Genomic DNA, 16884 nt, shown 5'->3' with positions numbered 1-16884 from the left:
TGAATTTCTTCTGTTTAAAATTTTGTTTTTCTATGTCTGTACTTCATAATAATAAAAGAATTACATTCAACACCTTACAAACGTGTGTTTGTATATGAAGAGCCTTTAATAGTTGCTAAAACATGTACTGATTTTTAAAATTTTTATACTGTATTCATAATTATACTTCTTAAATATTGTTAAATAATATTTAATAATATTATTAATAAGATTTTAGCTTACATGCTTTGCAGCTTTATGAGGAAAGAACAAGAACTCCATCCTCACAGAGTTAGATTTGCCTTGCAGCCCTGGACAGGTGGAGGGAGAGTGGTGGGCAATTTTCACTTATCTCAATTCTCCGCAAAAGCCTTTTTAGAGTTCAGGAACATGTCCTTGAGTGCTGCATGACCGTCACAGACATATTCCTGAACACAAAAAGGGTTTCTGCAGGGAATGGAAAGAAGTGAAATTGCTTCCTGCTGCTCCACCTGTCCAGCACTGCAGAGCTGACTTGAGTCGCTATTTAAGTCAGCCCTTGCGAGAACAGAGCTCTTGTTCTGCTCTTGAAAGGCTACTGTACACAACATGTGAGTTTTTAGCTTTAAGTGAACTCCTAATTGACTCTTGTATTGCATGTTACTTGTTTCATGAAATGTCAACAAAAATTAAATGAACAGAGTAATTACTAGGTGACATACAACTTGATTTCATATTGTATGTTATATATTTGTTTAAAACTTGATTTAAATTTACTGTGGGAAAAGAGAGTTTATCCTATCTAGCTCGCAGACCAGTAAGAAATAATTTTTCATTGTCCATATCTTCCTCATGAACCAGAAAGTGTTATACTTTATTCTTGTTACATAGGAAAGAATTCCTTAATTCTACAAACCTAGTTTCTTGGGGCAGATGAGAAAGTTGTCCATTCAAGCAAAAATAGTAATTAGAGCTCTTTGTGGGACCTTTATCTTAGAACAGTAAATAAAAATAAAATAGAACAGTAAATAAAAAACCTGTTTCAGAGTAGATCTGACCAAACTATTAGCGTAAACATAATTTTAACAAACTCTATATTCACAGAGGACCTCACACCTGGGGATATCAAGTGCTTTACCAGCACTAATTAAAGCAGAATGAATGTTGGAAAAGAGCCAATGCCTAGATTGTGTGTGAAACCATGAGAGAATTGCTGTGCACACACCCTGTCAACACCCAAATGAATTCCTTAGTGGAGCTTAGGGTGGGGAATGCAAAGCCCTTGTATAATTTCTTGCTTTATGCTTAAGTAAAGGAGGCAAATTTAAAGGCTTCATTGTACTGCCTTATTTGGTCATTTTCTGATCTGTTATTAAGATAAGTTATTACCCTAATTTAAAGCAGGATTCAGTAGTTCTGAACTGATTAAATACCAAAACCATCCCCAGCTAAACAAGCAGCTAAGCATTCATGTCACCTATTCTACATGCTAATTGCTGGGCGGGAGCTGATAAGATATGCCACCAAATGGACAAAATTAACCTGTATCAAAAGACCATAAAAGGGCCATCTAAACCTGAGCAGGTTCACATGATTGTTGCCAAGTCAATAAGCTGGGAGCCCCTGGTTCCTGGTGAGTGCATACTCCCAGTTGGCATGTTGTACGAAACTGCCAACTGCTAATTCCCTCACTGGCCTTCCTGAGATTTGCCCAACCAAGATTTGAAGTTGGGTAGAGAAGCTTGGTTGAATCTCAGTAATCCAGCATGGGAACCAGTGGTTGGTGGCTTCATATGATATTCCCGCCAGGCGTGCACTTGCTAAGAACCACAGGTTCCTGGTTTATTGATTTGGCAGCAGTTGCTTTAATCCACCACCTGTCTCAGTATATTTTTGTTATCACTGTAAGCTATGAACTGCACTTTGGAGGGAGGACTCTCAAGGGTATCCTGATTCCCAAATGTGCCTTAAGGTAAAAAATACACACATTAATCTAAAAAAGAAACAAGTCTTTGCACTTATTGAGTTGTTGTTCCTGAACCTGGAATACTTAGGTCTGACATTCACTCACTGGGTAGTCCTGGATATGTTGTTCAATCTCTTCTCTCAACTTCAGTAGAAGTTGTAATCAGCTATCTATGGTTTTTATGAAAATCTTGAGATAGCTATGTTGGTCCATTAAGCTACATATATTTTTGTCTGTTTTGGAGAATACAAAATTTGGCTCTCTGGGAAAGGGATCTTAAAACTGGAAGAGGATTATCTCTACTGCCCAAAGATGGGATTTAACTTTTGAGGGCTTTCTTTGCTCTCCAACTAGCAGGTATTATGGTACGATCCAGTTTGGCTTCTGTTGACCCTTTATTTAGTTCAGCATCTACAAATAATATCTAGTTTTTCTAATATTGATTACCAAGTTTCTTTTTACTTCTTCCCTCTGCCTTGCAAGGGACCTGTGTGTTCCAGTTGATACTGGAGATAGATATCGTGATTACTGTATTTAGTATTTAACAAAGAAGACAGAAGTTTCTTTGTCCAAGTAGCCCATGTATAAACTGAAGTGTTGCACCGAGGAGACAAATCTCGTATTCTCCATATTTTCTATTCTTATTACATTATTCTATATAATTATGTTTTTATTGACCTTTCATGGTTTTTTGTTTTTTAAAAAGGATGTTTTATAATAAACTAGAGGTGGAGAGCATCTGGGCCTCTAGTTCTCCCACACCGCCACTTTCTTCCACGCGCCTACCCCCGCCGCCACCATTTTCTTCCCCCGGACACCGCTGTGTGTTCTCTCCCCCCTTGCCCGCAAGTCTTTCCAGCACCACCGCTTTCCTCTCCCCCTGCTGGCAGCTCACTCTCAAACTCTCGCAAAAGCTGCCACACATGGGATTAGCAACGGGTATACCTTAAAGAAATATATAGATAGATAAATGGTGCATTGAGCTATAGATAATATGAGGATATAGCTGCTGAGCAACAGTTCTAGAGATGAAATAAAGAATGAAACATTGTCAGCCATTACTCTGAATTTATAAGGAGAGTACATCTGTCCAAAATATAGAATGTCTCTTATGGCTCTTACTGATTGCAAACTTGGGTGCTTTTCCATTGTGTACAAATCTGTCTGTCTTTATTTTGCTTAACATCCAACTTGAAGACAGGTTCTGGTCTGGAAAACTCAGTTGTAGCTCTGAAGTTGCATCTCTGAGACTCAGTTTTATTTTGAGATTCAAATTTTTGGATTGGGATTTTTGAAATGAAAACTTGAAACCTCAGATTTCCTCTTTTTGCTATACATGTATTCTTCAAAAGCCAATTTTGAAAGTTTGTCCTCAACCAGTGGCCATCAATATCTAGTCAAATTTGTTTTCACCAGTAAAAAAGTAACTTCTACATAAGTTGGATGTAAACTATTAGCCAGATGAAGCTCTCTGCAGCTTGTACGTATGTGTTAGCATTGTGATTAGCCAATCCTCTCTTCCGCTCAAAGAGGTAATTCATGTTTTAAAATGAAGGGCTAATTGCAGAGAGTTGACATAAATGAGCAAACAAATTACCCTTCTGACCAAAAAAAGACAGCTCTTTGAGTGTATGGTAATTGTTTTTTGTCAAAAGCTAATTATTGTTGGCTTGTGTTGTGCCTAATAATTAAATTATTCATAGAACATTAATTCACATTTATAGGTCTTCATTATCTTGTGCTTTAATTTATGCTAGCTGGGGCTTGGTTCCCTTGCCTGTTTTAACATGTATCGTATTGCATCTTCAAATATTGCTTTGATCTGATCTTAATATAACCAGTGTATTTTGTTGAACATTTGCATGTGCTGTAAATAAAAATTGAGTCTAGATTAGTTAGCCTAAATAGTTTGAAAAGTTCTATTTTAGGTGTCTAAATGCAGGTTTAAGAAGGTTGATGTAATAGGCAAGTCATAATTTTATGTTTCCTTTAACTCATCCTTGTGCATAAATGGTCCTTGCCTCCTTTATGGGCAGCTGGGAGGTGGGGGTATGGCAAGAGAGTGTCTTGGCCAGCTGTCACAGCTACCAGAGCTGCCGCTCCCCTCCCCTCTGCAGTCCATAACCCAAGCGCACACCACGATGCCCGTTTTAGCACACTGCCCGCACAGCAGTAGTGCAATTCTGGCCTCTGTAGATGTGTGGAGGCCATTTGCATGGGGTCCGTGCCAGCTGGGTAAGACCCTTTAAATACCTCTCCCCCTTGCTACCCCTTACTGCTTCCCAAGATCCCCACCCCTTTACTTGTAAAGGGGAATCCTCACTGGAGGATTGATCATTGGATTCCTCATTGGAGGAATCCTCACTGGATTCCTCTTTACAAATATTAGCCGCTCGATCCGCTGAACCAGTTCAGTCAAATGGACAGACCAGCCAGTCGGTTCAACCAAACTGGTTCCGCAACACACAGTTTGGTTCAAATTAGATTCTAAGTCAAACCAAACTGCAATTTTGGGTTCATGGACATTCCTAGAGCAGTGCAATGTGGAAGGAAGAGCTCACTGAAAATTACTGCTTTTCTTCCATTATTAGAAAAACTGTTATACAATTTTTCTAATTGTGGAGGAAGAGCTATGATCTTCTACATGCTTTCCTCCTGCAACATTACACTGCTCATGTAAGAAAATCCTCCTGAGCAACCAGTTTTACAAATAAGCCAGCTGCAGTAATATTTGCACTGGCTCCTAAAAATAAATAAAGTATGTAGATTTGAATTGACAACCTCTTGCTCGCTAGGCAAGTTACTTCCCCACTGCGCCATTAGATGGCTTGCTTTTTGCAGTAATTCTGCATTATTACTGAATATTCCCAGAGCCACTATGGTGTGACAAATAGCATATTGAATCACGGAGGCCTGGATTCAATCCTCACTCAACCACGAAGCTCACGATTTCTCAGCCTGAACGACTTTATAAGATGAAAAAATGGATAGTCACCTTAAATGCTACTTTGAGATCCTTGGAGGAAGAATAATAAGTACGTTTTGGTAGATAAAAGAATAAACATGTATTTATTTAAAATTAATGTACATAACAAATTCATCAAATTATGTCATCTGAAAATTCCATTATTCAAACATATTTTATAAACAGTTTACATTGGTTGAATGGTGAGCCTTTTTTTGCCAATAGATAATAAATAGTTTCCAAAAGAATTAAATTAAAACAGAGGCTAAATAATATAGACTGGGAATAGTGACTTGCTCCACTCCTCTGGTTTGGTTTTTATGTGTGCTGGTTTAAAAAATAATTTTTAATATACTTTAATGTCATTGTAAGCTGCTTTGAGTTTCCTTGTGGTACAAAGTTGGGTATAACTCTTTAATGTAAATAATAATAAATCAAAATTTGTATACAAGCCTGCTGTTCAATAGGATGACAATAGATGCACCATATCTTCTTTCTAAATGTATTCCATGCTGATTTTTGTGAGCTTCAGAAGTCATATGTTCACTTCAGTGTTGTGGACATTTTCCAGATCTGGATCTTCACAGATTTTACTAAATACAAAATATTCAAAGAAAGTCATATTGTGATACTTAATTGTAACTATAAGATCAATACTTCTTCACACAGAGAGGGAGAGTATGTGTGTGTTTTAATCATTTGTTTGTGGCTCATTTCCCAAGGGAGGAAGATGAATATTCAGAACTACGATCTGAACTTAGTCACAGCCAGCACGAAGCCAATGAAGACTCACACAGCATGGACCAAGATCAAACTTCAGTTTCCGTCCCAGAGAACCAGTCAACCATGGTCACAGCTGACATGGGTGAGCAATATTTGTGAACAGAAATTATGTCTCACACTAGCAGCTGCTTTTGAAAGACCAAAGAAGGAAAGCAAGGCATTTTGTGACATGTTTCATCAGGAGAATTAGAAGTGTGGGCTAGTTTTCCTTTGAATATACCTTAGGACCATCTAATCCATCTCTGTCTACTCTGACTGGTAGTAGCTCTCCAAAGTCTCAGGCTGAAATATTTCCGGCTACCTGAGAAAGATCCTGGAGACTGATCCTGCACTCTGCATATTCGCAGTGCCACTGAGCTATGGTCCTTCTTGAATAACAATACATCCAACATAAGAATAACAAAAAGCAGCACTTAATATCCCAGTTTCTTATTCTCAGCCCATTAGACAACGAGAATATGATAGCAACTGAGGCAGAATGTAAGAGGAGCTTATTGGAAAGGGAAGGTTGTGCCGTCGAGTCAGTGTCAATTCCTGGTTATCAAAGAGCCTGTGGTTTTCTTGGTAGAATACAGGAGGGGTTTACCATTGCCATCTCCTGCGCAGTATGAGATGATGTTTTTCAGCATCTTCCTATATCGCTGCTGCCCGATATAGGTGTTTCCCATATTCTGGGAAACACCCCAGTGGAGATTCGAACTGACAGCCTCCTGCTCTCTAGGCAGTTTACTTCTCCGCTGTGCCATTAGGTGGCACAAGAGGAGCTTATTGGGCAAGGTTTAAATGAATGAATGGATGGATGGATGGATTAAAATAAAAGGCAGACATCATCACAATAAGACAATGAGTCTTATGCTTATTTTTGCATTGAGGATGAGCAATCTGACCTGATTCTTGAAGAGTCACTTTTAACAGATAATGAGAAATCATATTTTGAATAGGAGTTAGTCTTGCAAACAAGTAGCTTCAGGACACTCAAATAAGCCATCTATTCACTCTTGCATGCCCATCTAATTTTTCACTCTTGTTAAGCATTCATTTTGAAGTGTATCTGACAGTTTCGTTAGATTGGGTTTTTAAAAGATTTTACCCATAGTTATTACTTGTTGGCGATTTGAGTTTTCTTTCAAGCCGCACTTGTAATGTGTGTGTAATATAATCAACTGACTGCTAAAACCTCAAAATCAAATAACAAGGGGAAATAAAAAATAGCCTTCTTCCAAGACTTGTTGCTTTCAGAAAGCTGTGCAATTTCTGTACAGATGGCAGTTTTCAAAAGTAACGTTTGGCTGACTTGAGAAGTGTTAAGGACATTTGTTTGTGTCAGAGCGACTGTGATAATGATGGCTTTTGTCAAACTCCAGCAGGTTTTGTGGCTCTAAAGCTCAGGCTCACAGCCAGCACTGTGAAATAACCTGCTCTGACTCTAGGGGCAGAGGGAATCAGATCATTGAACCATGTTTTGTAAATTCTGGAATATCATTGATATCTAATTCAGATGGAAAACACACATCCAATTCTACTGTCAGTTTTAAGTCACTCTGATGCATCTACTGACAAGGTTGTATCCAGACAGGTTTTCTCACCACCACCTCCACTATCTAAAAATAAGTGCTAATTACGTCAGTACAAATACTATGAGCATCCTGGCCCTATAAAATTTCCCTAAAGTACAAAAAAGGAGTTGCTGGCTATTAGTTGCATTTCATCCCACTCTTGGGAAAGCAGGTGGATTTACCATGTAGAATTAGTAGCTGCTCAATTGCTACATGACCTCGCTGCAGAGGAAGTTTAATGTGAATGGTGATGCTAGACAGACATGATTAATGTTGGTTGAGTTACACAGGGATATCTGTGGGCCAGGGAATTTGGAGACACATGTTCAACAGTAAGGTTGCCCAAGGCAAGATTATAGATGCAGACTGGATGCCGATAGCTAAAACAGCACATGAGAGAAGAGTATTGTGAGCTTTGGTTTTAGATTTGTGATGATACAATTGTCTTAAAATGAACAATGAGCAGTTTAACATATATGCCTTGAGGAGATTGCAAGAAGTTCCTTTTTTAACTGAAAGAAATTTACCGGATGGGACAAGAATATTACGTTCTGCCTTGTATTCTGACACATTTCCCTTCATTTCACTTCCTTGACCCTGCAAATAAAAGTAGAGACTTTATTTTTTAAAATCGTTTTTCATTCTCTTATCACTTGTTGTATGCAAAACAACCCCAAAATCCAATAAAACATCAAAATCCAAAAACAATTTATTTAAAAAGCATATCTTTTAAAAGATTAAAAAGTAGCGGAAAACAGCATGTCCCACATATTCCTTTCCTTTTTGAGAACAAAAGTATGTATAGACAAACTGACCGCTTTCAAAGTCCGGTGACAATAAAGCTACAAGAGTCCAAAACTAAAGGATTTTAGTTACTTTAGAAGTCCAATAGGTTTTGAGCTGTAAGCTTCTTCATTGACCAGCGATGGATCTTTTCTGGAAAGTGTTTCAAAGCCTTAAGGCCACTACCCAAAAGGCCATGTTCCCTCCTTCCAGCAGCAGTTATAACCACCTCAGGAAGAAGTTAAATGTGAAAAGTCTGTGATGGAAATTTTTCCAGTCCATAGGGGCTATTTACACACAAGCATATTCAAACCATATGTCCATTTGGGACTTTCTGGGTAGTGTTTGTGACAGCAGCTCCAACTAACAAGACAACAGCATTTTTTAAAATGGCTTGTCTCATCCATTTTTGAAACATCTGTGCTGAAATCTATGCAGAGCGTCCTGACTGTTCCTGCACATAAGTAGCTACATCAGATAAATAAATATAATTAATAAACCTTATTTGTTAGCTGCCCCATAACAACGTGTTCTCTGGACAGATTACAACACAACATTAAAACGTGAGATAAAAATACACATTAAATCATAACAGACCAAAACAAGGGGATGGGGGTGTGGGGTGGGGTAAGTACAAAATAAAATACAAAAACCATTTTAAAATTGCAGTCTTTGGTTGACATCTGGACTGCTGAAGCACACATGTAAAGAGGGAATGGGTGACACCACTCTCATGCACCTCCTTCAGTCCTTCTCCACACATTCTGTTGCACGAGTGGTAGACATGTGGGGAGTTGTGTGCGAGCTCCAGTTGTGTCCCTGCAGTTCCTCTTTACATGTGCGCTTCAGTAGTCAGGCCTCTGTCAATCAGTAGTACAAAACTAGGCTGGGCAGTTTTATGATCCCTTTACGGTGGTTAAAAAATAGAAGTACATGAATGGTGTAGTGGTTAGAGTGCTGTACTAGGACTGGGTAGACCTGAGTTTGAAATCCCATTCAGCCATGATTCTTGCTGGGTGACTCTGGGCCAGTCACTTCTCTCTCTACCTAACCTACTTCACAGGGTTGTTGTGAGGAGAAACCTAAGTATGTAGTACACTGCTCTGGGCTCCTTGGAGGAAGAGCGGGATATAAAATGTAAAAATAATTTTAAAAAATAGACATACATGAAGATTGCAATGCAACATAGTTTTGCAAGCTTTTAAATATGTTTCTTTTAAGTTCTTGTACACATCCATTCCTCTTCATTTTTCTGTGCCTCCAATTTGCCCACATATGTACTTTAAATAACTTTTAAAAATCCTTCTGTGGGGATTACACATCATGCAAATTCATCATGATCTGAAAATGTGGGACTGCACATTGCACTAATGCGGCAACCTCATTGACATACCAAACTGCGCTACTAGTACATTTAGATATGCCTCTCTACAGCTACAGGCAATAAAACATCAAGGTCTAAAATAGCTAATCTCCCTTGCTGTGTGTTGTAAATCCTATGACTGAGTTTAATCTACTTTCTCCTTGAGATGAGCGTCTCCCTAGCTTTGTTATAAAGTCTTATTTCCTAGGAGGGAAATTGCCTGAGGGCCAGAACTTAAAATACAAGAGCGTGTTTGGGGGAAGGCACTGTCTTGTGAAATGTGACAAAATGTGTGCAAATTGTCATGATGTTTCAGTAATGCAAGCACTGAATTTTATCAATTCAGCAGTCTCCTTGGTGCGTCTATATCTAAGAAATTGTCTTTATAAAACAAACATTTTGCAGCTGAATAGCTTCTAATGTAGAAAAATGGGCTTTAAGTAGAGCTGACAAGGCAGGGAGTATTTGCGTGAGAAATTTCCGGAGCTCTGTTTGCATGTGAACAGACTTCAGAATCCCATGCTCCTCTTTTGCCCATCCATCTTGTTAATACTCTGGAATTTGATTTTGTTGAGAGATTTGCCTTAGGTCTTTTTTCTTTTGGCCTCCTTCAGAGCATTTCTGTAGGACGATTCCAAGTGTCTCAAGTGCAGGAACTGTATTCTGGTTCTTGTTCATCCTTGTTGCAAAGGAAGGCTCCAACTGGTCGGGGCAAGCAAGAGCACTCAATAACTTTTCCTGTGTGATGCCACTGTGTTCACACTGTTTATGTTTATAGAAGACATTTATGGAATTGTTGTTCCTACTGCAACAGAGCCAGCAGTATAGAATACTTTTGTTTTGTATTCCTTCCTCATTTTGAATTTTTCCTGACCTTTCCCTTCAATTTACTTTCCATAAGATCATGTACCACTTGAATTCTTCTGATCTGTAAATTAATATTCACTTTACATGCTTTTCTGATAGTCACATGTTGGGCAGTTGGTATGAGCAGCAACTTTCTATTTTGTGTCAGTCAGAGGAGCCAGAACTGAAAATGTAATCCAAGATGGACAAGAGGTCCATTTCCTTAGCAGCTTGGGCCCAGGGTATTTAAGACAGAGCCTTCTTTGTCATGAACCCTGTTGCCTGTTATGATCTTCTGAGGTCCGGTTACAGTTCCTGCCAGCTTGTTTGTCACTTCCACTTTTTGAGTCACTTCCACTTTTCAGCTCTACAGACAACCTGAGTGTGTGCCATTGAACACTTGTATAAATGTCTTCGATGAAGGGAGTAGAGGGTACACTTATCAAATTTGACACGAAGTTGGGAACAGATGGCTAATACCACAGAAGACAGAATCAAGATTCAGAATTATTGTGATGAGTTCAACACTGGGCCAAAACCAAAAAGATGTTGAACAGTGAGAAATTCAAAGGTCTGAAAAGTCAAATGCACAATTACCTGTGGATGGCGGATACTTGGCTTGGCAGCACTAGATAGGATCTAGGTGTCTTAGTGGACAAGAAATTGAATATAAGCCAGCAATTGCTGCAACAGTGTTTAAAAAAAGAAAAGGAAAAGAAAAAAGTTAATGCTATCTTGGACTGCTTCAACAGAGGCATAATGTCCAGATCATGAGAAGTAATTGTTCTGCTCTATTCAGGGCTGGTCAGACTTACTTGAAATATTGAGTCTAACTCTGGGCACGACATGTTAAAAGGGTGTTGATAAACTAGAATGAGTTCACAGGAGGGCAACAACATTGGTAAGGAGACTGGAAACCAAGTTCAGTGAGGAATGGTTAAAGAAGCTGGGTGTGTTTAGCCTGCAGAAGAGAAGACTAAGGGAAGACATGGACAGAACTAGAACCATTGAAATTAAAAGGAAAACAATTCAGGCTAGACATTTGGAGAATTTACTAACTGTAAAAGCTGTTTAACAATAAAACAGTCTGCCTTGCACAGTAGTGCGCTCTCCTTCACTGAAGGTTTTTCAAACAGGTTGGATGGCCTTCTGTCAGGCATGCTGTAGCAAATTCCTGAATTGGAAGGAGGGTTAGACTAGGAAACTTCCAAGGCCCTTCCAACTCTAAAGTTCTATGAGTCTGTCTGAGTCAGGAAGCACAGGGAGTGCACTGATAACTGCCAAGAGTCCACAGTGGTTAAAGGAAGTGGTGTGTGCATTTCCCCCACAAACACTTTGACCCTGAAGCCATCAGTGGCTTGTCTTTTGCTTAGGGAATGAATATGTCGAGACATATGCATACATACCCTGACATCAACATGTTCAAACACCCAGCTAAAAGAGCTTACTCCTTCTTCCCTTTGGCCACTGCCTTGCAGTGGTGAGGTGGCTTAAAGCTTGCTTACTCTCTGAAGCAATTCCCAGCCCCACAGCCTTTAACTGTGAAGGGGAATTCTGCCATTTGAACTGGGCTCCCCTAACTTCCAATTTAGCTTCTTCCTTGCTTCCTTTGTTCAAGTCCCCCATCTTTCTTCCAGTCCTTCCCTTTCTTTCATCTGCTCTCCTACTACATTGCATTTCCTTTATTTTTCAGCTGAATTTTGTGTATAGTCCAAGACTTCCTGATTACAAGAAAAGTATGAAACAGAGACATTTGTACATCTCTTCCTTAAAATGGGATTAAATGTGGTGTCTGTCCTTAGCAGTGGGACATTAAGTGTACCCCAGAGTGGTTAATGTGTTTCCAGGCAAACCAGAAAGCTGAAATTTGGCACATGCTAATTACTAGAAAAGTCAGAACGTGGAACATGTTCACATACACAAATTTGGGCAAACTTGAGCCAGTGTGGTGTAGTGGTTAGAGTGCTGGACTAGGCCTGGGGAGACCCAAATTCAAATCCCCATTCAGCCATGAGACTAGCTGGGTGACTCTGGGCCAGTCACTTCTCTCTCAGCCTAACCTACTTCACAGGGTTGTTGTGAAAGAGAAACTCAAGTATGTAGTACACCACTCTGGGCTCCTTGGAGGAAGAGCAGGATATAAATGTAATAATAAATAAAATAAAAATAAAATAAAAATATATTTACCTGTTAAGAGAGGCCAGTAGTAGTAGTCTAGCAAGGCAAGTTTCATATGGCTCTGTATTGGGCTATGAAAGTAGAATTGGACTTGGATTTGAGAAGGAAGCAGTTGCACTGAGAACATATATCTGTGCTCAAAGAATGCAAACTTAATTTCTAGAATGAAATAATCATAATTTATATATAATGTATGTGAAAATGCTGGATCCAAAGCCAATGCTGATGGGTATGTAACATAATTATTGTTTTAAGTCTCAGTTTTGAGGACAAGATACTTTTTAAAAAACACACATAAGAATTTGAGATTCTGAAATTTCAAACAAGAGCTCATAGGTTGCACAAAAATGCTGCTAGGCTTACAGTCACCTATCATTTACATCAGGCTGCACATCATAAAGTCTGGTGGCCAGATTCAGCCCAAGGGGAATTTTTTGCTTGCCTGCAAGTAGGAATATCCTGCAGGAAGAGCTCTTGACCTGTTCCTCTGATGAGTGCAGTGGGCCGTTTGAGATCAGTTACCCCCACCTTGCTGGCTCTGCCTCTGAGCCCACTGACACCATCCCTCTTTCCTCTCATCTTTCCCCCTGATTCCAACCCTCTGTCGCCTTCCTTTCATGAATATTTTAATAAATAATTTTAATGTAATAATGATCTGCTGAAAATTTACCTCTGCCCCTGCACACCAGTTCATGGTTGGTTCTGGCTCACTGGGTCATTTGAGTTGTGTGCACCCCGGTTTATATAAATAGAGGCAATTAAAGTAAAGTTTAAAGTAAAGTAAAGTTCTGTTATGCCATACTTTAAATGTCCTTTTTGTTAAAAAGAAAATGCATCCCGTTATTTTGTCTTCAGTTGTTGATTCTCATTTAGATATTCAAGGGCAAAATTTAGATCAGAAGTATTTTGGTGCAAGGCTAATTTAAAGCTGAACTATTTTTACATTGTTGTGCTTGTGTTATACAAAGTTTTCTGTCTAATGGGGGTACTACATGTCAGACTATAACAAATGGCAGGTTAGTAATTGTTTAGAGAGAAAATTTCTAAATTGTGAGCTCAAGGCTAGATGCTTTGATGAAAGTACCCTGCAGAGGCAGCAGAAACCAGAAAATTCAGCCATATATACATATTGGGAACAGCTGCTAATGTTTATCATTATATGTTTGCTGGATGTGGATACATTTAATATAGAAAGTTGGCATAGCAAAACAACAACCATTTCTCGGGAAAGTATTTTCTCCTGGAGAAAATCATCCTCTGAAGCCTGAAAAAATGATGTTTTTTTCACACTGTTGTGGGGTCCCAGGGTGACTAGTTTAAAAGAATTCAGCAATAAAATAAAATACGGTGTTTGAAAATTAATTGTATTTAACCCAGCCCATACTCATTGATCAAAAATGCATCTTTCTTATGGAAGATGCTCAGGTTCAGACTCTGACTCATCACTAGGGCAAAGAAAAAATGCCAGGCTTAGCAATATATGTGAATATTTTACTATATGAACTTTATTTAAATAAATTAATGTCCAATATGAATGTTTTTTAGAATAAGAGTTATTACTCTGCTTCATCAGTATGTACAAAATTTCAGCATTACTAAATTGTCCAAGCAGGGGCTAATCCATGAGTTATGAAAACACTTTGTCACTTAATAAACATTACCTGCTAAATTGAATGGGGGGTGAGGATGGGCGGGGAATCAGAAATAATTGCCTACATCTCATTTTTGTGTACTTGTCTCATGATTATCAAAGGGAAATTGCTTATAATAGGATTAAATGCCATCTAATCTGTTTTATTTTATCTTCTTCTAACTCTCCTTCCATCCAAACAACCAGCAGGCCAGAAATCTGTGTATCATGAAGCAAGACATATATACTTGCTGCTATGAAATGACAGAATTTGTTACTCTGGTCATTGCTGCAGATATTTGTAGCATAAGAAGGGTGTTTACAAAGCACATCTCTCCATATGAGACATTTCATGTGCTATATGGGAAGGCACAATAATTCCAAGGCCACTGTCCTAGCTTATCTGGAAGAAAAATTCCTTCCTGGCTGCAATTAAAGTGTGTTACCTGCTTCCCAGAATCATTCTAGAAAGGCCTTCTGTGGAGGCAATTCAGCCACTTCTGAAAGACTCCATTGTTTGTGAGTATCTTGAAATACAAGCAGACAGCTTTCAAGCCTGCCAAATGGTCAGGAGAAATGTCAGCTGACAGTAAATTAGTAACTTGCAAGATTAGGCTGATGGTGTATGTGCTTGAGAGGGAGGAGGCTACAAAGAGAAATGTTTGCTCATTTGAGGTACCCTTTATATGAATATGGCCTCTTGTCCCTGCTCTAGTTAACGATTGAACGGTAGGTCTTTAATTGATTATTTAAAGCACATGCCTGACATGTTCTCTCTATTGCACAGATACCTGTAGTGACTTGAACTCTGAACTGCAGAGAGTTCTGACGGGATTGGAGAATGTGGTCTGCGGGAGGAAGAAGAGCAGCTGCAGTTTGTCTGTGGCAGATGTGGACAGACACATTGAACAGCTCACCACTGCAAGTGAACACTGTGATTTGGCCATTAAGGTGTGTTAACATTAGTTAGTCCACTGAATAGGCCTTACTATGAACTTTTAGCAATATATAGGATAATATTTGCACTCTCTATAGCAATATGATACAAAGCATTTGTTTCATATGATACAAAGCATTTTTATGGCACGGCTCTGTGTAGGTAAGCAGTAACGTGCCTGTTTTATCAAAGGAATGGTTTTCTCCAAGATAAATCTTATATAAGCTTAAGTAGGCTGAAAATGTTACTGCCAGCCATCCTGTTTATAAACCCTCTCCAGCCATTGACTGCACTGTTGTCATGTCATGAAATATTCACAAACATTCTAACTACTGAAGGTGAATGTATCAGCAACACATTAAAATTTTAGTTTTTTAAAAAAAAAGCTTTTATGAAGAAAGTGGAAGGTCAATTTGGATGGGCAAAGCTTCACAAGGTATAAGGACAGTAGGAACTAGACAGCATAGGCAGAAACAAGAAGGAAATTATTGGGATTCCATGAAGATGTAGAGGTTTTTGTTTGGGCAGTAAAGAGGGAAAGGAGGCCTAAGAGACAAGGAAACTATGGAAAGGGGGACCCTGAAACCAGACTTGCTGAAGAAAATGAGTTAATGAACAGAATCGTACTGAATGTTAGATGGAGAAGACAAGGCCCAGACAGAAAGAATGGTCAAAGAGATTGGGAGTTGAGGAAAAGAAGAATAAATGAGAATGGAGTACTTAGAAAAAAACTTAAGCAGGGCCTCACACATGTAAGACTGTGAAGTTATTCTCACAACCGGGGGAAATAAGGCTAAGAGAGCATAGCCAGATTTCCCCTGTTCGTCTGCTGCCACGGGAGCTTTGCGGCTCCTGGCAGCAAACCTCAAAAACCACCCCTCCCCTTTAACGAGGTTAGCGGAGCGAGCGTTGCGCTAACCCTGGTTTTTTAATCGTGTGCTGCTGCAGGTTCGCACTGCAGCAACACACGAGGAGACCCCCGCTGGGAGGTTGAAACAAGCCTCCCGGCCCTGGGAGTCTCTCCAGAATGCCGCACGCACTTGCATGGGGCATCTTGGACCTTTTGGGGGCTGGATGGCCCCCAATCCCCACTGCTCCTTCCGCCTCCGTGATGGAGCTGGCAATCATGTGGGCGACCAATCTGGCCGCCCAGGGACGGCTCCCTGCCCACGTGTGGGGAGAGCGGGCTACGCCTCTCTTCCTGCACTACCCTGAACGGCGCTTCTCACCAGTCGTGTGAAGCACCTCTGTGTGTTAATGGCAGGGAATAAAGAAAGATGTGCTAGGTAGGCAGAGGGACTGAGGTCTGGTCAATGGAGGGAGGTACAGGGCAGGCAGGTTCCACAACGAAAGGCAAAACAGGGACCAAGAAAATAGAGAGTTGGTGGTGACAGGGAGTTGAGAACACAAGAAGTCAAGGTGAAAGACTGTATGGGGAAAGCCCATATAGGACCTAAGGATAGATGGACCTGGAGACATCCCAACATAGGCATTTTGAAATCACACAGTTGCCTCCCTACGTGCCTGATGTATGTGCTTTCAGTAATATAGGGCCAGCATGATATGAAGTATCTGATTTCTTGCTACTGTGGCAATGATGGCATTTGGTATTACATGCCTTGCCACAGCTATGCATAACTTTAGCTGTAAGACTGGGATACCTAGCAAATGATTTTTTATAAACCCAAAACATCTGTAACAGCTTTATCCTAAGACACCCTACAGATAAATTAAAAATAAAATACGGAGTTCATTTTCACTGGCTGTTTCTGTTGCAGAATCTGTGTTTGATTTCCAGTTTTCATCCATCTTTGTCAGGCATGGCTCTGTGTAGGAGATATCTCAAGACAAAATTCATTCTGCATTAGCTAAGGGCTTTTTAAAAACAAGAAACAGAATAGGAAAAGATACCTCTTGTT

At 39.6% G+C, this 16884-nt stretch overlaps 1 protein-coding gene across 3 annotated transcripts in view; it reads left to right on the top strand.

The window, feature by feature from the left end:
* Positions 1-16884, top strand: part of MCC (MCC regulator of WNT signaling pathway) — a 340580-nt gene that overhangs the window by 245475 nt on the left and 78221 nt on the right. For all 3 annotated transcript variants that reach the window (XM_053295136.1, XM_053295138.1, XM_053295137.1), the window contains 2 exons: positions 5612-5754; positions 14816-14979. In XM_053295136.1, coding sequence (XP_053151111.1) covers positions 5612-5754; positions 14816-14979 — 307 coding nt within the window. The remainder of the gene's footprint in view (positions 1-5611; positions 5755-14815; positions 14980-16884) is intronic.

The sequence above is a fragment of the Hemicordylus capensis genome, chromosome 2 (assembly GCF_027244095.1).
Source record: "Hemicordylus capensis ecotype Gifberg chromosome 2, rHemCap1.1.pri, whole genome shotgun sequence".
NCBI lineage: Eukaryota > Metazoa > Chordata > Lepidosauria > Squamata > Cordylidae > Hemicordylus > Hemicordylus capensis.
This window is presented reverse-complemented; position numbering and strand designations above follow the sequence as displayed.